The sequence below is a fragment of the Mizuhopecten yessoensis genome, unplaced genomic scaffold (genome assembly GCF_002113885.1).
Source record: "Mizuhopecten yessoensis strain PY_sf001 unplaced genomic scaffold, ASM211388v2 scaffold6113, whole genome shotgun sequence".
NCBI lineage: Eukaryota > Metazoa > Mollusca > Bivalvia > Pectinida > Pectinidae > Mizuhopecten > Mizuhopecten yessoensis.
In genome coordinates, this window is record NW_018406386.1 from 103,567 (window position 1) to 128,760 (window position 25,194).

At 40.1% G+C, this 25,194-nt stretch overlaps 1 protein-coding gene across 8 annotated transcripts in view; it reads right to left on the reverse strand.

Annotated features, from left to right (window-relative positions):
• The window catches only part of LOC110451509 (glutamine--fructose-6-phosphate aminotransferase [isomerizing] 2-like), a 128,314-nt gene that overhangs the window by 18,775 nt on the left and 84,345 nt on the right, over window positions 1-25,194 (reverse strand). For 7 of the 8 annotated variants that reach the window (XM_021499571.1, XM_021499568.1, XM_021499570.1 and 4 more), the window contains 6 exons: window positions 23,338-23,495; window positions 22,317-22,431; window positions 16,862-16,989; window positions 16,430-16,558; window positions 13,679-13,717; window positions 3,907-4,068 (listed from right to left, as the gene is read on the reverse strand). In XM_021499571.1, coding sequence (XP_021355246.1) covers window positions 3,907-4,068; window positions 13,679-13,717; window positions 16,430-16,558; window positions 16,862-16,989; window positions 22,317-22,431; window positions 23,338-23,495 — 731 coding nt within the window. Of the gene's footprint in view, window positions 1-2,823; window positions 2,986-3,906; window positions 4,069-13,678; window positions 13,718-16,429; window positions 16,559-16,861; window positions 16,990-22,316; window positions 22,432-23,337; window positions 23,496-25,194 lie in introns of all 8 variants that reach the window. The other variant, XM_021499567.1, reaches the window with a different exon arrangement.

Genomic DNA, 25,194 nt, shown 5'->3' on the forward strand with positions numbered 1-25,194 from the left:
CTGGTCATTCACAACTATATCAGGATCAGGTGATAAGTACTGCCCACTGACCACATAATACCACCAACACCACCATCCACCAAATAAATCCTGATGTGACAATCGATTCAACAAGTTTTAAATGACTGCTCTGGCCACATGGCTTCGTTATAGAGATAACAGTTCTGTCAAGTCGTGTCTGACTTTTTCATTTTTGTTTTTTATGATTATTAAATAGTTCCTATTGCAATAGTAAGCATACAATGTATTACATGCCTCTTCATTACATAGATTTAAATGTTTCATTGAGGTTATCATTATTGATGGTAAAAGCCAAAAACAAAAATAAATCAATAATGGAATTGGGGAAATAAAATATTTGGATTTTTTTTTAGCAAAGTAACCGGAGTAGGTGAAGTAACCTTAGGTGTATACGTAACCGGANCCTTTTCCTATGCATACAGTGAATCAAGTTAGGGTACTGAAGTAATAAGGGAACTGAAGTAAATGCTTAAAAAAAATATACTAATAAAAGCTGATGACCTTGACTTTTGACCTAACAATATTAAATACTAATGTGCAATTTCAGTATGAAGTTTGAGCTTTGCAAAGAAAACAGTATAACAAGTACTGGTAGCCTCAGTCGTCACTGTATTGACAGTGTCTGACTACTAGCTTCAGTCATCACTGTATTGACAGTGTCTGACTTCTAGTTAATCCTAACTTCCCAAGTATTACCACCACTTATTTCTTCACTGAGATTATCATAAACTGATTCAAAATTACTTTATAACAAATAAATCAATTATTAAGATATAAATATTTAACTTAAAGACATTATTTGTAAACAGCAGAAAATATATTCATAAATGATATGCCAAACCTTTTTTGAATTATGAAAGGTTTAATAAATCAATTTCAGCATATAATCCCTATTTTAAAATGTAAATGAAAATTAAAAGGAAAATTTATTTGTTCAAACACACGAAAAAAAGAAAGAAAATGTATTTGTCTAAACACACAACAGCAATATTATACAGAGAAGCAAGGGGAGGTAATTTGTGAAGACCTTTTCTCTTTAGTTTATTTTAATAACATACATGTGTACTCTATGGGTAAAACGCTGAGAATTAAAAGAAAAAATTGAAACAAGAAATATGTATAAAAATACATGACCAGGTTTTCTTGTATATATTTATAAATATGAGGACTTGTGTACCTTTAGCCTGTGACATATGAACTGATGAGGGGTTATTAAGGAAATATCACAGTGCATCAAGAAATAATCTAAAACTAAATATCACAGTGTATCATGAAATAATCTAAATAAAAAAAACCCCACTGTATCGTGAAATAATCTAAATCTAAATATCACACTGTGTCATCAGATTCATGAAATAATCTAAACCTAAATATCACAGTGTATCACGAAATAATCTAAATCTAAATATCACAGTGTATCATGAAATAATCTAAATATAAAAAAAAAACCTGTATCGTGAAATAATCTAAATCTAAATATCAAACTGAGTCATCAGATTCATGAAATAATCTAAATCTAAATATCACAGTGTGTCACGAAATAATCTAAACCTAAATATCACAGTGTATCAAGAAATAATCTTAAACTAAATATCACAGTGTATCATGAAATAATCTAAATAAAAGAAAAACCCACTGTATCGTGAAATAATCTAAATCTAAATATCACACTGTGTCATCAGATTCATGAAATAATCTAAATCTAAATATCACAGTGTATCATGAAATAATCTAAATCTAAATATCACAGTGTATCACAATGTCAAGTTTTTGAAGGATAAGTCTTTTAGACTCCGGGACCAGGACTTTAATCCCTACCGTCCATATGGTCTACCTTGGCCTGAGAAACTTGTTAAACCCTTACTGCACATTTACATACATCATTGTGTAACACTTTGTCAAATTTCAAAAAGATTAGTCATTCACTTTCTGAAATAATGACTTTATTTCATCAATATATTGCTCTTTTTATTTCAATTACAACATTTAAAATTGAATCGTTTATGCAATTTTTTGTGATTTCACATAAAAAAATCCCAAAGTATCTCTTAAAGTATCTATTTTTTTACTGAAATTGGTAATAGTTTGCTTAAATCCAGACCTTTTAAAGAAAAAAGTGGATAAAAAATCCCCCCCTCAAAAAAAGAGAAAAACACTGGAGGTGAAAACATGGTGTAATGAAAGAAGCAATGTAGGTGGTGTTTTCTACTTCTAGCAAATCACCCCAACTGTGAAATTTACTGAAATTATTTCAATAGAAAACTGAGAATACATATATGTAGAAAAGACCTTAACCAGTATACTAGTGATGACAACTAGCTAGCACTATACGATGAGACAGACTAACCAGTGATGGGTAAAACACACCGATCAGCTAATCAAGTAACTGGTTAATCTCACAATAGCTTGAAGAATTATAATTTTAGAAGATTATTTTCAAACTTAAAACATTGGGCCATTGGGACATATACCAAACACAGCACTTTTTATACAGTACATTTACAAGCCAGTCTCTAGTTCAGGAGAACAACAGTTGGACTTAACAAAGCTTCACAGCAATCATTTAGTTTGACCATAGTTAAGTTAAAATTATAGGTAGAAATGACACAAAATGTATTTCTGTGGAAAAAAAGTCCATGACAGAGACATCCAAACGAAAGATTACAAAGTATGGTGAGGCCCTAATAGTGGGGTCCAACAGTCGTTACCTCCTCATAGAACGTGACTCGTAAAACAATGAACCAACAAATAATGATAGGAACTGGAGATGAAGGAGAGAGGATAGAAGAAACACTGGCTTACGTCGTATCCCTTTAGGACTGCAATATGGAAGGATAACAGCTGCATGGGTATAACGGTGAGAATGCCCTGCAGGCAGTCCACGGTGTGGGGAAGTTCCAGGTATTTATAGGCAGACTTTTGGGCCTCCAGGTCTCCTCGTGTACAAAGTAAAATGGGGCGGCCCTATAATAAGATCAAAGTAGGCCACACCCTGTAACTGTCAATCACAACTGGAAGTGACATCCTCAGAACCAAACAAGCTGTTTATGGTTCTGCGGGGGGCAGCAATTAGATTAGGTACAACCTCATTGCACTGTATGCAAATGATCTGCTGGGAATGACATAAATCAGGTGCCGCTCGACCCTCGCTAAACAAAGACTTTCACAAACCTCTCATGCTTGTCCACAAGAACTGCAGGGCAACAGGCAAAGGGAGATCACTGGAGACTATCTCCAAGCATTCTACTACTAATCCTGTACAGCTAGCATTCAAAGATTACATGTACTGACAGTATTTCATTTCCATCTTTTTCTTCTTCTTTGCTTTTCTTTTTGTTTGTTTCTAAATTACTATTATTTCCTGTTTTATTCATTAACTTAATATGCTTAAAGATTCTATCTAATAAACATTGAAACATGCCTTGTTTAGTTAAAGTAACACAAACAAAGTCATTGTTGGAAAAAACACAAAGCAAAGATGGAAACAAATACAAATGAGTTCAAGTAATCTTGTTCAAAAATCTTGGTCAATGGTTAAAATGGTCAATGCAAAGGCATGCAAACTCTTTTTCATTTTTTTTTTTGCTGGAAATAAATATTTTCCTAATGACATGGCTTCAATATCATTCACACATCTTACCTTGGATATTTTCCTTAACATAATTTTTCATAGGGGAATGTTCTCAACACCAGAGCCATAAATTCTTACAAAAACAAAAATGAATTTCCGATGCATGACCATATATAGGTATTACCATAAGCATTTATAAGCCAAGCAGGTAAAGTAAGCAATGATTGTGCAGTAATAATGGTTGAGTGTAGTTGAGTATAGTTGCATGCTGTTCAAAAGCCAATGGACACAATCCAAGCGTCAGACTTTCTTACATCTAAATTCTTTAAGGTGGCAATATGCATGGATATCAATTGCATTGGTATAATGGTAAGGACGCCTTGCAGGCAGTCAATGGTATTAGGCACACCAATATATTTTGTGGCTTGCGATTGCGTTTCCACATCACCGCTGTTGCAAACAATGATAGGTTCACCCTAAAAATACAACAATAAAAAATATGAAAATAAACCCTTTATAAAGAGGTGGTTTCTTTATATAAACATCTGACAATAAAATATAACATCATAAAGTATGACCATTGTAGACAAGAGGCCCAAGAGGGCCTGTATCGCTCACCTGAATATTCAAGCAGTCATAGCAAAATATTCTCATTAAATATTATATTGCACTAAAAATATTTCCCTCGCAAACTTTGTTGGCTCCATCTGTTGAAACTACCAGCAAAATATTATTATAAGATTCTATGCTTTTTGATTCTTCTTCAGAAGTTGCTTGACATATTTTTCCCTCTGATCTTGTAAGTAGGTCAATGTCATTTTCCTTCTCAAATTGGTTAGCTCTATTCCAAAAAGCTACCAGCCAAATCCTATGAATCCATTCCTTTTAGTTCTCAAGAACAAATCCATTAAAATGTTGTTGACCTCTGTGACCTCTAAAGAAGGTTGAGGTCATTTTCATTTGCAAAATTTGGTGAGCTCTATCCCGGGAAATCACCAGCCAAATATTATAATTTTATGCCTTTTAATTCTTCAGAAGAAGCTGTTTGAACTGTTTGACATATTTGAACGCTGTGACCTTGAAAGTAGGTCAAGGTCATTTTCATTCGCAATCTTTGTTTGGCTCTTTCCCAGGAAGCCACTTGCCAAATATTAAGATTTTATAACTACCAGTTCTTCAGAAGAAGTCGTTTGAAGTGTTTGACACATTTGACCCCTGTGACTTTGAAAGTAGGTCAGGGTCATTTTCATTCTCAAACTTTGTTGGGCTCTATCCCAGAAAGCCACCAGCCAAATATAAAGATTCTATACCTTTCAGTTCTTCAGAAGAAGTCGTTTGAAGTGTTTGACACATTTGACCCCTGTGACTTTGAAAGTAGGTCAAGGTCATTTTCATTCTCAAACTTTGTTGGGCTCTATCCCAGGAAGCCATCAGCCAAATATGAAGATTCTATACCTTTTAGTTCTTTAGAAGAAGTCGTTTTAAGTTTTTGACATATTTGACCCCTGTGACCTTGAAAGTAGGTCAAACTAGTTTTCATTCTCAAACTTTGTTGGGCTCTATCCCAGAAAGCCACCAGCCAAATATAAAGATTCTATACCTTTCAGTTCTTCAGAAGAAGTCGTTTGAAGTGTCCGACACATTTGACTCCTGTGACCTTGAAAGAAGGTCAAGGTCATTTTCGTTCTCAAACTTTGTAGGGCTCCTACCAACGAAGCTTTCAGCCAAATATCATGAATCTAGGCCTGTCCGTTCTTCAGAAGAAGTTGTTTAAAGGAAAAGTTGATGGACGAGGACGGACGGACGGCGGACGGACACCGCGCCACGGCATAAGCTCACTTGGCACTTTGTGCCAGGTGAGCTAACAAGTAACCATATAAGTACATTATTGGTAAGGGAATCCCTTGGAGATGGCATCACTCACCTGTTATTTATAAGTAAATTATTGGTAAGGGAATCCCTTGGAGAGGGTATCACTCACCTGTTGTTTATAAGTACATTATTGTTAAGGGAACCCCTTGCAGATTGTATCACTCACCTGTTATTTTTAAGTGCATTATTGTTAAGGGAACCCCTTGCAGATTGTATCACTCACCTGTTATTTATAAATACATTATTGGTAAGGGAATACCTTGGAGATGGTATCACTCGCCTGTTATTTATAAGTAAATTATTGGTAAGGGAATCCCTTGGAGATGGTATCACTCACCTGTTATTTTTAAGTACATTATTGTTAAGGGAATCCCTTGCAGATTGTATCACTCACCTGTTATTTAATGCTCTTGGAAAAAGAAATAGTCAATGCTGAATGCTTACCTAATCTATGCCAATGAAGAAGCTATGGTGGTTATGTTGGTTCAAGTTCTTGAATATCATACAAGGTCACTTATTGGACAAACCTGATAGTCCTTCATTCCATTATTCTTTACTTTATGCCTCAGAAATCACAAGATGTCATTTAGATTTCAAAACATTTTACCTGTGTCCTGGAATGTGGGATAGCGTCGTTTATTTGAAAACAGTTAATAGCATCATGACCCTAGGCTTTATGGTTCTTTAGGAGAATTTGTTTAAAAGAAAAAAATCATGGCAGAAGAACACTGCGTCATGGCATAACGTTAATCTCATCGGCACTTCATGTCAGGTAAACTGATAAATATACAGGTGGCCCAAATGGGGCCTTAATTGCTCACCTGGCTATTCTGGAATTGAGGTTGAAATCTGTTTAGAAGTTAGGGGGGAGAGCCCTCTGGAAAGTAAGCTACTTTATTCGAGAAAATTTAAAGATCCATGGGCTAAGCATGCTGAAACTATAATTTGGCTAAAATCACCCAGTATTTCGGAAGGATGTGTAACTTAAAGCAAATCAGCCAATCCAGCCCCTTAGCCCCAAGGAGGGTCAGCCCCTTTATTTGTACAATTTTTGATACTGATGGTCTAAGCATGCAACTGTTACAATTGTTGAAATCTTTAAGCAGTTTGTGAGGAGAAACAGTTCAAACAAATCAGCCAATCTTACCCCTCTCGCCAAGCCCCACAAACCCAAGGATGTTCAGCCCTTTTTTTTGTAACTTTTGATCCCGATGGGTTAAGCAAGCTATGACTACAATGTGGTTGAAATCTGTTAAGAAGTTGAGAGGATATATCATTTAAGGAACAAGAGGCCCAGGGGCCTTAATAGCTAACCTGGTATTTTATTTTTCAATTTAAAACCTGCCGAGTACCATACAGGTTTATCAAAGGAGTACAAGAAACAAAGTTGCAAGAAGAACTAACTACATGTAAATCTGTTTTGGTGGGAAAGACACCAAGAAAATGAGTTTCCATGGTATGTCCCAATTTTCCTCTATTTCCCCTATTGGACTTCACATGCACCTTTTTTATACAAATTAAACAAATTGAGGTTTTTTCCTCTAGGCATGCTTCAGACCACATTTGGTATAAATCACTTCGTTTGTACAGAAGGGAAAATATTTTTTCTCAATTTCCCCTATACTCCTATGCCCCTGGGGGGGTGCACATCTTCCATTTATAGCCCGAAGATTCTCTAGAACAAGTTTGGGTAAAATCCCTTCAACAGTACAGAAGAAGAAGGATCTTTAATGTTTTCCTCTATTTCCCCTATTGGGCCCCACCCATCTGCCACAAAGAAGCATGCTTCAGAATGCATTTTGTTTAAATCCCTTCACTTATGTAGTAGGAGATAAAAGAAATCCTCTATTTCCTGTATTGGGCCCGGCCCCTCTGCCCCCAGATGGGCCACACCCTCCGTTTATACAAACTTTAGGCTCTTTTGTCCAAAAATGGTCTAGAATAAATTTGGTCAAAATCCTTCTATTGGTTGAGAGGAAGAAGATTTTTAAAGATTTACCTATTTCCCCCTATTTGGCCCCGCCCCTCTGCCCTCCAGGGGAGCCATACCTTCTGTTCAATGATGCTTCAGACCAAATTTGGTCAAAATCCTCTGAGCCGTTAAGGACTAGTAGCGTTTTAAAGGAAAAAGTTGACGGACGACGGACACAGCGCCATGGCATAAGCTCACTTGGCCCTTCGTGCCAGGTGAGCTCAAAATCATGTTGTGGCCTTTTAACCCAGCCCATTAGCCCCCTGGAGGATCAGCCTCTTTTTTGTATAACTGATTCTTATTGCCCTAGAATGCTAGCTCTATTGTTTAGGCGAAAATGTGAAATAGAAAAGTTGATGGACTACAGATGACAGACGACAGACAGAGCACCACCACATAAGCTTGCCCAGGTACTTTGTACAAGGCAGGCTAAAAAAGAGCAAATGTAAACACAATACTAAAAAAAAAACCAATGATATGATAAACCCAGTTAGTATTGTACTCCAATGCCAACAGTTCAGTTCCTGTAAAAACAATCTCAGTCATAAATACAGGATGCTCGTCCATACTTCACATATTTCCCTCTTAATGTAAAACTAAAGTATTTTTTGTATCTTAGATGTTGAAGATCAATTAGAGAGTATTCATCCAGTTCCATCTTCTATACATATATCTTGTATATAAGTGTTGGTAATATCTACAAGTTTGTGATGGTATGTGTTGGTAAAATCAACAAGCACACTCTGGTAAATGCCTAATGGGTTTCCTAGTAAGTTTGGAGTTTTAACCCAAGCCCACATCCCAACTTGGTACAAGTTTTCAAGAGTCAAGAATCTGTAGTCACATCTGTCAGAGAACACAGTACACTATGTCATAGTAATTACTGCTAGCCTAAATAAAGTGTTTAGGAGGCCTCTCAGAATCAAACATGTTTAGTGTTTAAACCTTGATAATTTTTACAAAGAAACTTTGCTGCTGGCAAATGTCAAACAACATGTGGTGTATTATTACAATGATCTCCAATTTTTCAGAGTTATCGTAAAGGGATCTCGTTATGTAGATGACCAGTCATATATATATATACACCATACTAGATTAATGGAATTACTTATATAACATGTCAGAGTTAGGTGCTGTGTTTAAATTTTGTGCTTCAATGTCAGCAACAAGGCTAAACTATAATTACCATATTATATAAGTTATCAATAACTCAACTACAAAGTAATTACCATATTATATATGTTATCAATAACTCAACTACATGTACAAAGTAACTACCATATTATATATGTTATCAATAACTTACTTACAAAGTAATTATCATATTATATATGTTATCACTAACTCAACTACAAAGTAATTACCGTATTATATATGTTATCAATAACTTACCTACAAAGTAATTATAAATGTAGAAAGCCTATTAAAGTTACATAATTTTACTGCATCCTACGCTTTATCAAATGTTGTATATTAGGTTATTATTACTTCAACGCAAGTTACACCAGTTGTACTCAGTTCAAAGTAATATGTCTTAAGTGTCCTGCCGTAGAAATACAGCAAAATGGTTCGCTACCTATAAAACTCTTTGTACCATTACATATTTTTAACTCTTGACTACAAAGCTAACTTATCATTATAGTAATACTGTGTGTTAACTGTGGTAGAATAGTTTCCAGCCACAACTTATGGAAGCTCTAGTGCAGAAAGGAATCAACAAATGTGACTGAAGTATGTTATCAAGTTCTGTACAGATTTCACTATGTTACCTCACATCAAGTCAAGTTTGGAGTCCTTGCACCATATCGTGCAAAAGATGTAGCTGAAAGAAGTATCTATAAAAAGGGCCTAACTCCCATAAAGATCACACATTCTGTTTGTTATTCCTCATAGCCTCCAGGTTCCTTATACATATCAGATGACCAAGTTTCAATGTTAGCCAATCATATAAAGGATAGTCATCCGGAAAAAATCAATGACCAATGAGGTTGCATAAATTCACATTAATTGAAAATGTGTAAACAATGGATACATCCATGGAAAATGAGTAAATTGTAAACAATGGATACATCCATGGAAAATGAGTAAACAATGGAAAAATAAACAAAAATCATGCCAAAATAATCATGCTTCAATGGATGCATAACATTCTTTAAAGTTCCTAACATTCAGATGTATATTGATATTTTATCTAATGTAAGAGAAATAGTGCCTCTATATATATATATATAAATAAAACAAAACTCTGAAGAGTAAATGTATATATATAAAAAAAAAAAATACGAAGAGTTTCTAAGTACTTCCCTACCACTTTCACCTCTTTAGAGGTTCATCAGGGGAACTGTTTCTTTATGTTGTCCTGTCAACATAAATAAACAGTTCCCCTGATAAACAACATGAATAAACAGTTCCCCTGATAAACAACATGAATAAACAGTTCCCCTGATGAACCTCTAAAGAGATGAAAGCGCTAGGGAGATACTTAGAAACTCTTTGTATTTTTTTTTATATTTAACCATCACAAGGACTTTGAATGTTTTTCTGATTTATATATACATATATATATATATATATACACAAGTGTGAGTTAATCTACAGCTGAAGGAGGAGACAGCCTTGGCATTGCTCCCTATCACACTCGATCACTACAGCCTTGGGAAAGGCATTGCTCCCTATCACCCTCGATCACTACAGCCTTGGGAAAGGCATTGCTCCCTATCACACTCGATCACTACAGCCTTGGGAAAGGCATTGCTCCCTATCACACTCGATCACTACAGCCTTGGGAAAGGCATTGCTCCCTATCACACTCGATCACTACAGCCTTGGGAAAGGCATTGCTCCCTATCACACTCGATCACTACAGCCTTGGGAAAGGCATTGCTCCCTATCACACTCGATCACTACAGCCTTGGGAAAGGCATTGCTCCCTATCACACTCGATCACTACAGCCTTGGGAAAGGCATTGCTCCCTATCACACTCGATCACTACAGCCTTGGGAAAGGCATTGCTCCCTATCACACTCGATCACTACAGCCTTGGGAAAGGCATTGCTCCCTATCACACTCGATCACTACAGCCTTGGGAAAGGCATTGCTCCCTATCACACTCGATCACTACAGCCTTGGGAAAGGCATTGCTCCCTATCACACTCGATCACTACAGCCTTGGGAAAGGCATTGCTCCCTATCACACTCGATCACTACAGCCTTGGGAAAGGCATTGCTCCCTATCACACTCGATCACTACAGCCTTGGGAAAGGCATTGCTCCCTATCACACTCGATCACTACAGCCTTGGGGAAGGCATTGCTCCCTATCACACTCGATCACTACAGCCTTGGGAAAGGCATTGCTCCCTATCACACTCTATCACTACAGCCTTGGGGAAGGCATTGCTCCCTATCACACTCGATCACTATCTGCTTTTTTAAAATGTACAACATCAACATGCATTCATTCATCAAATTCATCAAAGTAAGAACGTTTGGACTAATTTTGAGGATATTGGTTCATCGTAGCTGTAGACGCTATAGTGTAATGGCTTCCTTTGCTTAATACATTTCTACCTTCTTTTTACGGAGAGTTTCTCCCTCAAACATTATCAGAATACCACTTCATTTCCTGTGTGAGCTTCTATGAACAATTTCCTGTGTGAGCTTCTATACACAATCTTATCGATAATCAGTAAAAAAATTCAGACAAACAATCTTATTGTTAATCAGTAACAAAAAAATCAGACAAACAATCTTATTGTTAATATACAGTCTAACCTCGTTATCGTGAACTTTTTTAACTCGAAGACCCCGTTTATCTTTAAGTATTTCTTCGGTCCCGGCCAAACCTCTTCTTTATCTTTGTAAATAAAACTCTGATAATTCAAACCCTGAAAAGTCGAAAAACTTGGATACCTCGAAGTAAGATATTGGTTTCGATAGTGTAAATCTAACATCAAAACATCGTCTACTGCATAGTGTTCAAATTTCATTTTGTCACTTATTAATTCTTTGATACAAGTAAAACGCAAAAATACAATATATCGCCATTCCGTGTTTATGAACATCTTATGACTAGCGTGAAATCGGTAAATTAATTTACGATAAAGCTTCAGACTGTAAAGTGTGCTGTCAAAACCATGTTGTTTATAATAAAAAACAAACTTCATCAATGTTGATCAACAGTATTCTGTACTTACTGCGAGTCTGTTTAATGATTTGTACACCAAAACAGACGACAGTGCAAACCGGAAAATTGGTCACAAAGCTTGGTCATGCATAAAAGAGTTCCACTGTTAAAATCATAACCTAAGACAGCTTCACAGGTTCATGTTTTTACAGGAGCTAGTATGGCTTTGAAAGTCGATCGAGAGACTTAAGAACAATACGATAATTGATGTTGATTACATCGAGTTGAGGAGGTGTCAGGTGTCACATTTGGCTTTAATGAATCAATGTACAATAAAATCGTTTTGTATGTGTTTTCATTTACAGAATCAACTACGTGCACACTCCATTACAGTGAGTTGTTTTAGACTTGCACACTTTCATTTACGCATTGTAAAGTACGAGGTAGAAGCAAGCGGGATAGTTCGATTTTTTTAATGTAGCACATCAGAAGAAAAACTTGAGGGACTTGCAAATACAAATGTAGACCTGGAAAGATTTGCCAAGATCTAAACTAGCCAAAAACAATAATTTAATAACTAGGCCCGTCCATATTTAATAACGAATTCACAATGTGGTCTAACCGTTTTGATAGCGTTAAACGAAAGTACAATTTTTGGAAATAACTATTTCGTAACAAGAGGGCCATGGGCCTTAACGGTCACCTGAGTCCTACAGTATTTATTTTTGTTGTTGAAATATGTACCAATTTGAGTAAAAAATTGTTAAGTATAACGTTAACTTAAGTTTGTCAGGACCATGAGCTGATCATTCCTAGACCGATTTTCAGTTAGATCGGCCCATTAGAACTTGTTTTCAAGTTTGAAATAGGTATTTTCAAAATAGTGGCCATGGCAGCCAAATTGTATTTCTGATCGACCTGAAAAATAACAAAACTTTGTCAGGACCATGAGTCATCATTCCTACAAAGTTTCAGTTCAATCAGCCAAGTAGAACTTGACTTTAAGTTTGAAATAGTTTTTCAAAATGGCGTCCGTGGTGGCCATATTGGATTTCTGATTGACCCGAAAAATAACAACACTTTGTCAGGACCATGAGTGGATCATTCCTACAAAGTTTCAGTTCAATCGGCCTAGCAGAACTTGATTTTTAAGTTTGAAATAGTTTTTCAAAATGGCGGTCGTGGTGGCCATATTGGATTTCTGATTGACCCGAAAAATAACAACACTTTGTCAGGACCATGAGTCGATCATTCCTACCAAGTTTCAGTTCAATCGGCCCAGCAGAACTTGATTTTAAGATTGAAATAGTTTTTAAAAATGGTGTCCGTGGCGGCCATATTGTTCAGGTGACCTAATAAAATCAACAACTGCCTGTGCTATGTCCAAACAGCAAATTTCATACCAAATTTATGAACCCGCATAACTGGAATACCTGACAAGGTTCAACTGTACATTCAAAATCGAAAAAAACAGTCTGTTGCAGATATAGAACATCACTTGTTTATATAAAATGTATGCATACAGACTTGAATGTTTTGAAATTGTTGAGTAGGTGGCAGTTTTGAGATTAATTGGTATGTATTTTTACTTAACTGAATAAATTTGTTGTCGAGTTAATTTCCCTTATCCATCATATCCCAAAAACTTCCAAACTAGTACTAGCGTAAAAATTAACCAGTCTTTATACAGCTTAGCTTGACACAAAATATATATAAAGAAACGGACAATTATCTCACCGAAACCCACACAGGAAGTGAAGTTCTTAAATGTCATCCTGTCCAAAATCAGTGATTTACAAAGTTTAACGGAACAAGCGTTGAGAAGCTGTGAGTATTAAAGTATTCAAAAGCCATCAGCTGTATTGTGTCTACAGCAAATAATTCAGTAAAAGTCAAGAACATCAATTAAAATATGTAAACAATATGTAGGCTGTATGATACTATATTTTATAAAATCTTCAATTATTTTATTGTTATACAATGAAAAGTGACAATTTTTCTGTTACAATATTAATTACTACATTTGACTCACAGATTTAATGTATCATTATCTTTACTAAAATTAAATATTTCATTAATAAATAGTAGGTTAAATAATGATATACTGAGTACTTACTTGTCTTGCCTTTACTTGTTGAAGGGCATTCATACACTTCTGTAAACAGAGGAGGAATGATACTAGTCGTCTACACACACAGCAACCAGTGCTGTGTATATACAGAGGGAGAATCATACTAGTCGTCTACACACAAAACAACTAGTGCTGCGTATATACAGAGGGAGAATCATACTAGTCGTCTACACACACAGCAACCAGTGCTGTGTTGTGTATATACAGAGGGAGAATCATACTAGTCATCTAGACACACAGCAACCAGTGCTGTGTATATACAGAGGGAGAATCATACTAGTCGTCTACACACACAACAACTAGTGCTGTCTATATACAGAGGAGGAATCATACTAGTCGTCTACACACACAACAACCAGTGCTATCTCTATACAGCGGGAGAATCATACTAGTCGTCTACACACACAGCAACCAGGGCTGTCTTTATACAGAGGAAGAATCATACTAGTCGTCTACACACACAGCAACCAGTGCTGTCTTTATACAGAGGAAGAATCATACTAGTCGTCTACACACACAACAACCAGTGCTGTCTTTATACAGCGGAAGAATCATACTAGTCGTCTACACACACAACAACCAGTGCTGTGTATATACAGAGGAAGAATCATACTAGTCGTCTACACACACAACAACCAGTGCTGTCTTTATACAGCGGGAGAATCATACTAGTCGTCTACACACACAACAACCAGTGCTGTCTTTATACAGAGGAAGAATCATACTAGTCGTCTACACACACAACAACCAGTGCTGTCTTTATACAGAGGAAGAATCATACTAGTCGTCTACACACACAACAACCAGTGCTGTCTTTATACAGAGGAAGAATCATACTAGTCGTCTACACACACAACAACCAGTGCTGTCTTTATACAGAGGAAGAATCATACTAGTCGTCTACACACACAACAACCAGTGCTGTCTTTATACAGAGGAAGAATCATACTAGTCGTCTACACACACAACAACCAGTGCTGTCTTTATACAGAGGAAGAATCATACTAGTCGTCTACACACACAACAACCAGTGCTGTCTTTATACAGAGGAAGAATCATACTAGTCGTCTACACACACAACAACCAGTGCTGTCTTTATACAGCGGGAGAATCATACTAGTCGTCTACACACACAACAACCAGTGCTGTCTTTATACAGAGGAAGAATCATACTAGTCGTCTACACACACAACAACCAGTGCTGTCTTTATACAGAGGGAGAATCATACTAGTCGTCTACACACACAACAACCAGTGCTGTCTTTATACAGAGGAGGAATCATACTAGTCGTCTACACACACAACAACCAGTGCTGTCTTTATACAGAGGGAGAATCATACTAGTCGTCTACACACACAACAACCAGTGCTGTCTTTATACAGAGGAAGAATCATACTAGTCGTCTACACACACAACAACCAGTGCTGTCTTTATACAGAGGGAGAATCATACTAGTCGTCTACACACACAACAACTAGTGCTGTCTTTATACAGAGGAAGAATCATACTAGTCGTCTACACACACAACAACCAGTGCTGTCTTTATACAGTTAAGCCACACCAGCACATTTCTTTTCATTTTTTGTTTCACCAGATTCTTTTACATAACTGCTGAAGTAAGTCAGCCATGTTAAACCCCTTTCACATACAACCTACATTTTTTTGGTCATACAATTTGAGTTGGGTAATGAAAGACAGGACTGACATAGGTTAGGGGGCGGTGTAAGGTGTAAGACGGGACGGACATAGGTTAGGGGGCGGGGTAAGATGTAAGACGGGACTGACATAGGTTAAGTGGCGGTGTAAGGTGTAAGACGGGACGGACATAGGTTAGGGGGCGGTGTAAGGAGTAAGACGGGACTGACATAGGTTAAGTGGCGGTGTAAGGTGTAAGACGGGGCTGACATAGGTTAGGGGGCGGTGTAAGACAGGACTGACATAGGATAGGGGGTGGTGTAAGGTGTAAGACGGGACTGACAGAGGTTAGGGGGCGGTGTAAGGTGTGAGACGGGACTGACATAGGGTAGGGGGCGGTGTAAGGTGTGAGACGGGACTGACATAGGTTAGGGGACGGTGTAAGGTGTAAGACGGGACGGACATAGGTTAGGGGGCGGTGTAAGGGGTGAGACGGGACTGACATAGGTTAGGGGACGGTGTAAGGTGTAAGACGGGACGGACATAGGTTAGGGGGCGGTGTAAGGCAGGACTGACATAGGTTAGGGGGTGGTGTAAGGCGTAAGACGGGACTGACATAGGTTAGGGGGCGGGGTAAGATGTAAGACGGGACTGACATAGGTGAGGGGGCGGTGTAAGATGAAAGACGGGACTGACATAGGTGAGGGGGCGGTGTAAGATGAAAGACGGGACTGACATAGGTTAGGGGGCGGTGTAAGACAGGACTGACATAGGTTAGGGGGTGGTGTAAGGTGTAAGACGGGACTGACATAGGTTAGGGGGCGGTGTAAGGTGAAAGAACACCATCTTTAGCTCAATTTACTACAGATGTGGGTCAAAACACAGTCACAGAGTTATTGTTGGAAATTCCTTCAACTCTGAGTGCCTAAGATGACCCAAAACTCTATGACAAGGGTTTACACAGAATTTTACTCTCCAAACACCTAAATTTCATGACACACTTATGACTGTCATTGTAAATCCCCCATTTTTCTGTCACTGACTTGCTGTTGGACATAAGACACATGTATAAGTGGTTACAAGATGTTTTCTGAGCGTACCGAGTAGACTTTGTCCCGGGTGATGACCATCATGACTGGCATGGCTTTGTCCACCAGGGCCAGAGGGCCATGCTTCAGCTCTCCAGCCATGATTCCCTCTGAGTGCATGTACGTCAATTCTTTGATTTTCTGTAAAACAAATAAATCATGAAAAAATGCAAAACATGCTGATAAATTATACTGCATTTGTCCTTATAATCTACATGCAGGGTCCTACATTATACTACATGTATCGATATAAAAGCTTCTGTCAGAACAGCATCAATACAGCCACAAACGTCTCCTTACATTCACTTTGGCACTATTCTACTACGAGCTATTTAATCCAGGTTTTAATACATTGGTCAACATGGATATCCCACTTTACAAGGTTGTGTTGTATATATTTTATAATTATTATATATATCCAAAAATAATTAGTAGGTGACTTACCAATGCTCCTTCGAGACAGGTGGCAAAGTTGTAGCCGCGTCCCATGACGAGCAGACTCTTCTGCTGGTAGAGTTCCTGGGAGAGGGTATGGATCTGGTCATCCATGTCTAACACCTCTTTGATCAGATCTGGCGAGCAAACAAAAAATGTGTATGATAAGTTTAATGCAATACAAATCTGAAAGAAGAATTGTCAAAGTGACAAATTAACTTGCTGCAGTTGAAGTTTGGGTTTACAAATAAGACAAGCTTATTAATCCATCAACAATTCTAATACTCTCAGACATGTTTTTTAGTTGTTTTGTTCCATGCAGTTGTGACTTCTCAGAATTAAGATGCATCCTCATGGAAGGAATGGAAATGTTTCGCAGTCGTATATACCTGGCAGGTCGTGGAGACAGTCACATATACCTGGCAGATCGTGGAGACAGTCAGATATACCTGGCAGGTCGTGGAGACAGTCGTATATACCTGGCAGGTCGTGGAGACACAGTCATATATACCTGGCAGGGCGGGGAGACACAGTCGTATATCCCTGGCAGCAGTCCTATATACCAGGCAGGTCGGGGAGACACAGTCGTATATACCTGGCAGGTCGTGGAGACACAGTCATATATACCTGGCAGGTTGTGGAGACAGTCGTATATACCTGGCAGGTCGTAGATACAGTCGTATATACCTGGCAGGTCAGGGTGACACAGTCGTATATACCTGGCAAGTCGTGGAGACAGTCATATATCCCTGGCAGGTCGTGGAGACAGTCATATATACCTGGCAGGTCGTGGAGACAGTCATATATACCTGGCAAGTCGTGGAGACAGTCACATATACCTGGCAGGTCGTGGAGACAGTCATATATACCTGGCAGGTCGTGGAGACAGTCGTATATACCTGGCAAGTCGCAAGTCGTGGAGACAGTCATATATACCTGGCAGGTCGTTAAGACAGTCATATATACCTGACAGGTCGTGGAGACACAGTCATGTATATCTGGCAGGTCAGAGGAACATAGTCATATATATCTAGCAGGTCGTGAAGACAGTCATATATCCCTGGCAGGTCGTGGAGACAGTCGTATATACCTGGCAAGTCGCAAGTCGTGGAGACAGTCATATATAGCTGGCAGGTCGTTGAGACAGTCATATATACCTGGCAGGTCGGGGAGACACAGTCGTATATCCCTGGCAGGTCAGGGAGACACAGTCGTATATACCTGGCAGCAGTCATATATACCTGGCAGGTCGTAGAGAAAGTCGTATGTACCTGGCAAGTCGTGGAGACAGTCATATATCCCTGGCAGGTCAGGGTGACAGTAATATATACCTGGCAGGTCGTAGAGACAGTCGTATATACCTGGCAGGTCGTGAAGACAGTCGTATATACCTGACAGGTCGTGGAGACAGTCGTATATACCTGGCGGGCGGGGGAGACACAGTCGTATATACCTGGCAAGTCGTGGAGACAGTCACATATACCTGGCAGGTCGTGGAGACAGTCACATATACCGTATATACCTGGCAGGTCGTGGAGACAGTCGTATATACCTGGCAAGTCGCAAGTCGTGGAGACAGTCATATATAGCTGGCAGGTCGTTGAGACAGTCATATATACCTGGCAGGTCAGGGGGACAGTAATATATACCTGGCAGGTCGTAGAGACAGTCGTATATACCTGGCAGGTCAGGGAGACACAGTCGTATATACCTCGCAGGTCGGGGGAACACAGTCGTATATACCTGGCAGGTCGGGGAGACAGTCTTATATATCTGGCAGGGCGTGGAGACAGTCGTATACACCTGGCAGGTCGTGGAGACAGTCATATATACCTGGCAGGTCGTGGAGACAGTCGTATATACCTGGCAGGTCAGGGAGACACAGTCGTATATACCTCGCAGGTCGGGGGAACACAGACGTATATACCTGGCAGGTCGGGGAGACAGTCTTATATATCTGGCAGGGCGCGGAGACAGTCGTATACACCTGGCAGGTCGTGGAGACAGTCATATATACCTGGCAGGTCGTGGAGACAGTCATATACCTGGCAGGTCGTGGGGACACAGTCAAATATACCTGGCAGGTCGTGGAGACAGTCGTATATACCAGGCAGGTCGGGGAGACACAGTCGTATATACCTGGCAGGTTGGGGAGACACAGTCATATATACCTGGCAGGGTGGGGAGACACAGTCGTATATACCTGGCAGGTCGTGAAGACAGTCGTATATACCTGACAGGTCGTGGAGACAGTCGTATATACCTGGCAAGTCGTGGAGACAGTCATATATACCTGGCAGGTCGGGGAGACACAGTCGTATATACCTGGCAGGTTGGGGAGACACAGTCATATATACCTGGCAGGGAGGGGAGACACAGTCGTATATACCTGGCAGGTCGGGGAGACACAGTCGTATATACCTGGCAGGTTGGGGAGACACAGTCATATATACCTGGCAGGGAGGGGAGACACAGTCGTATATACCTGGCAGGTCGTGAAGACAGTCGTCTATACCTGACAGGTCGTGGAGACAGTCGTATATACCTGGCAAGTCGTGGAGACGGTCATATATACCTGGCAGGTCGTGGAGACAGTCATATATCCCTGGCAGGTCGTGGAGACAGTCGTATATAGCTGGCAAGTCGCAAGTCGTGGAGACAGTCATATATACCTGGCAGGGCGTGGAGACAGTCATATATACCTGGCAGGTCGTTAAGACAGTCATATATACCTGGCAGGTCGTGGAGACACAGTCATATATATCTGGCAGGTCGGGGAGACACAGTCATATATATCTAGCAGGTCGTGAAGACAGTCATATATACCTGGCAGGTCTTGGAGACAGTCGTATGTACCTGGCAGGTCGTGGAGACCCTTGTTGATAAAGGTATCACAGTCATATATACCTGGTCGGTCGTGGAGACAGTCGTATATACCTGGCAAGTCGCAAGTCGTGGAGACAGTCATATATAGCTGGCAGGTCGTTGAGACAGTCATATATACCTGGCAGGTCGTGGAGACAAAGTCGTATATACCTGGCAGGTTGGGGAGACACAGTCGTATATACCTGGCAGGGCGGGGAGACACAGTCGTATATACCTGGCAGGTCGTGGAGACAGTCGTATATACCTGACAGGTCATGGAGACAGTCGTATATACCTGGCAAGTCGTGGAGACAGTCATATATACCTGGCAGGGCGTGGAGACAGTCGTATATACCTGGCAAGTCGCAAGACGTGGAGACAGTCATATATACCGGGCAGGTCGTTGAGACAGTCATATATACCTGGCAGGTCATAGAGACAGTCGTATGTACCTGGCGAGTCGTGGAGACAGTCATATATACCTGGCAAGTCGTAGAGACAGTCATATATACCCGGCAGGTCGTGGAGAAAGTCATATATACCTGGCAGGTCGTGGAGAAAGGCATATATACCTGGCAGGTCGGGGAGACACAGTCATATATACCTGGCAGGTCGTGGAGACCCTTGATGATTTCCTTTCGTCGTTCCTAGTCGTATATACCTGACAGGTCATGGAGACAGTCGTATATACCTGGCAAGTCGAAAGTCGTGGAGACAGTCATATATAGCTGGCAGGTCGTTGAGACATTCATATATACCTGGCAGGTCGTGGAGACCCTTGATGATTTCCTTTCGTCGTTCCTAGTCGTATATCCCTGACAGGTCATGGAGACAGTCGTATATACCTGGCAAGTCGAAAGTCGTGGAGACAGTCATATATAGCTGGCAGGTCGTTGAGACATTCATATATACCTGGCAGGTCGTGGAGACCCTTGATGATTTCCTTTCGTCGTTCCTAGTCGTATATCCCTGACAGGTCATGGAGACAGTCGTATATGCCTGGCAAGTCGTGGAGACAGTCATATATTCCTGGCAGGTCGTAGAGACAGTCATATATTCCTGGCAGGTCGTAGAGACAGTCATATATTCCTGGCAGGTCGTAGAGACAGTCATATACCTGGCAGGGCGGGGAGACACAGTCGGATATACCTGGCAGGTCGTGGAGACAGTCGTATATTCCTGACAGGTCATGGAGACAGTCGTATATGCCTGGCAAGTCGTGGAGACAGTCATATATTCCTGGCAAGTCGTAGAGGCAGTCATATATACCTGGCAGGTCGGGGAGACACAGTCGTATATACCAGGCAGGTTGGGGAGACACAGTCGTATCCTGGCAGGTCGTGGAGACAGTCGTATATAACTGGCAAGTCGCAAGTCGTGGAGACAGTCATATATAGCTGGCAGGTCGTTGAGACATTCATATATACCTGGCAGGTCGTGGAGACAAAGGCGTATATACCTGGCAGGTTGGGGAGACACAGTCGTGTATACCTGGCAGGGCGGGGAGACACAGGCGGATATACCTGGCAGGGCGTGGAGACAGTCATATATACCTGGCAAGTCGTAGAGACAGTCATATATACCTGGCAGGTCATAGAGACAGTCGTATGTACCTGGCGAGTCGTGGAGACAGTCATATATACCTGTCAGGTCGTGGAGACAGTCATATATACCGAGACACAGTCGTATATACCTGGCAGGTCAGGGAGACACAGTTGTATATACCTGGCAGGTCGGGGAGACACAGTCGTATATACCAGGCAGGTTGGGGAGACACAGTCGTATACACCTGGCAGGGCGGGAGACAGTCGTATACACCTGGCAGGTCGTGCAGACAGTCATATATACCTGGTAGGTTGTGGAGACAGTCGTATATACCTGGCAGGTCGTAGAGACAGTCATATATACCTGGCAGGTCGTGGAGAGAGTCGTATATACCTGGCAGGTCTTGGAGACAGTCATATATACCTGGCAGGTCGTGGAGATCCTTGTTGATAAAAGTGTCACAGTTGTATATACCTGGCAGGTCGTGGAAGACAGTCATATATACCTGGCAGGTCAGGGAGACACAGTTGTATATACCTGGCAATATATACCTGGCAGGTCGTGGAGACCCTTGATGATAAAAATTTTACAGTTGTATATACCTGGCAGGTCGGGGAGACACAGTCGTATATACCTGGCAGGTCAGGGAGACACAGTCGTATATACCTGGCAAGTCAGGGAGACAGTAATAAATACCTGGCAGGTCGTAGAGACAGTCGTATGTACCTGGCAAGGCGTGGAGACAGTCATATATACCTGGCAGATCGTGGAGACCCTTGTTGATAAAAGTTTTACAGTCATATATATACCTGGCAGGTCGTGGAGACAGTCATATATATACCTGGCAGGGCGTGGAGACCCTTGATGATAAAAAATTTACAGTTGTATATACCTGGCAGGTCGTGGAGACAGTCGTATATACCTGGCAGGGCGTGGAGACCCTTGATGATAAAAAATTTACAGTTGTATATACCTGGCAGGTCGTGGAGACAGTCATATATACCTGGCAGGGCGTGGAGACCCTTGTTGATAAAAGTTTTACAGTCATATATACCTGGCAGGTCGTGGAGACCCTTGATGATTTCCTTTCGTCGTTCCTGCATGGAGATTCTGTCCTCACACATGACCAGGCCAAACATAACAAGAGAAATAAACTGGCTTGTGTACGCCTGAAATAGAAGGGAGGTAACAGGCTAGTTTACAACCATTAAACATCAAAAGGGAGATAACTTCACAAAACATAACAAGGGAGATAAAGTGGCTAGTGTACGCCTGAAATAGAAGGGAGGTAACAGGCTAGTTTACAACCATTTAACATCAAAAGGGAGATTACTCTACAAAACATAACAAGGGAGATCAAGTGGCTTGTGTATGCCTGTAATACAAGGAAGATAGCAGGCTAGTGTATAACCACTAAACATAAGAAGGGAGATTACTCCACAAAACATAACAAGGGAGATAAAATGGCTTGTGTACACCTGTAATACAAGGGAGATAACTGGCTAGTGTTTAACCATTAAATATAACAAGGACAATAACTGCCTAGTGTACAACCATTAAACATAACAAGGGAGATAACTCCATGAAAAATAACAAGGGAGATAAAGTGGCATGTGGACGCCTGTAATACAAGGGAGATAACTGGCTTGTGTTTAACCATTAAACATAACAAGGAAGATAACAGGCTAGCATATAACCTTTAAATATCACAAGGAAGATAACTGTCTAGTGTTTAAAGATTAAACATAACCAGGAAGATAACGGGCTAGTAAGATAACTGGCTAGTGTTTAGCCATTAAACATCACAAGGAAGATAACTGGCTAGCATATAACCATTAAACATCACAAGGGAGATAACAGGCTAGTGCATAACCATTAAACATCATAAGGGAGATAAATCCACAAAACAAAACAAGGGATACATCTCTTGACTTGTTGATTATTTATCACGTTACCCTAATTTAGCTCTCCAAATCTGTCTGTAACGTTATTTTAACACAAAATTACATTAATCTATAACAAAACAACAATCTGCGCTGTTCAAACTCCATGGTTTTTGTAAGGCGAGAGCTTACCTTGGTACTGGCGACACCAATCTCTGGTCCTGCATTGATATGGATACCGCAGTGTGACTCACGACAAATACTACTGCCCACAGTATTAGTCACTCCCACAATGAGGGCACCCCTCTGTTTACAGTAGCGCAGCGCAAGCAGGGTGTCGGCTGTCTCCCCTGTAACAACAGAATTCATAGTTAAACATCTAAACTAGGAAAGAAACAAAGAGGCAGCCAAACCCCTTGACTAAGAACCACCAACCTCTGTAATAAGATTGGGCAATCAAACATGTGTACTAGATAAGGCAGCCAAACCCCTTGACTAAGAACCATCAACCTCTGTAATAAGATTGGGCAATCAAACATTTGTACTAGATAAGGCAGCCAAACCCCTTGACTAAGAACCACCAACCACTGTAATAAGATTTGGCAATCAAACATTTGTACTAGATAAGGCAGCCAAACCCCTTGACTAAGAACCACCAACCTCTTTAATAAGATTTGGCAATCAAACATTTGTACTAGATAAGGCAATCAAAGTTAGTTCGAGAATATGTCCAGGTCATTTCTTATCAAATATTCAGCTCACCTTGCAAGCAACCAATTGACCAAATATTATCACTACATGTATATGCATTTCAGTTAGTTAGAAGAAGTTGTTAAATTATAATTTATTTGACAAATCATGACTCTGGTTTATTTTGGTTCCCCTGTGACTTTGAATGTTCAATGTCACCAAGCGACTGGCTAAATATCATGGTTTAAGGCCTTTCAGTTCTTCAGAAGAAGCTATTAGAAAATTTTAATGTTGAAATATTTCAAAGTGACAAAAAACAATAAAACCACCTTACTCAATATCTAGCATACAGATTTCAGACTAAAAAGGATTTGAAACTAGCACCTCTGATTCTTAACAAGGAAAATGATTTTTTTTTAGCACACTGACTCCTTTGAGCCCCACCCTACAGCCCTTGGGGGTAGGGCTGGCTCAAAATTTTCAAAGTATCAAACTGTCAATTCAAGGTTATAATTCCAATCAAGTTATTAACATGTAATATTCAAAGTATCATTTGCCATTATAAACCATAATAAATTTTGCCCCCCCCCCCCTTCCCCAGGGGGTAAACGTGAGACCCTAGGGTCATAAACCTTAAGACCCTTCCATCTATGAAGAGTATTTGATTCTACCATATCTGGGTCTTGAGAAGAAGATTTTTGAAATTTCAGTAAATTCGACCCTTTTTGGCCCCACCCATCAGCCCCTGGGGGTCAGTCAGGGCTGATATGTGCTTATTATCAAACTGCTACCTAATACTGATAATGCTAACCCAAATTGAATTACTTCCAATGGAAATTAAACAAATGTTGGTCCAAAATGTGATTTCCCTATATAAACTATAGTAAAGTTTACCCCCTCCCCAGGGGGAAACGTGAGACCCCAGGGTCAAGAAATTCACAATTTCGGTAAAGCACCTTAAGACCCTTCCATCTATGAAGAGTATTTGATTCTACCATATCTGGGTCTTGAGAAGATTTTTGAAATTTCAGTAAATTCGACCCTTTTTGGCCCCACCCATCAGCCCCTGGGGGTCAGTCAGTGCTGATATGTGCTTATTATCATACTGCTACCTAATACTGATAACGCTAACCCAAATTGTGATTTCCCTATATAAACTATAGTAAAGTTTGCCCCCTCCTCAGGGGGAAACATGAGACCCCAGGGTAAAGAAACTCACAATTTTGGTAAAGCACCTTAAGACCCTTCCATCTATGAAGAGTATTTGATTCTACCATATCTGGGTCTTGAGAAGAAGATTTTTGAAATTTCAGTCAATTCAACCCTTTTTGGCCCCACCCATCAGCCCCTGGGGGTCAG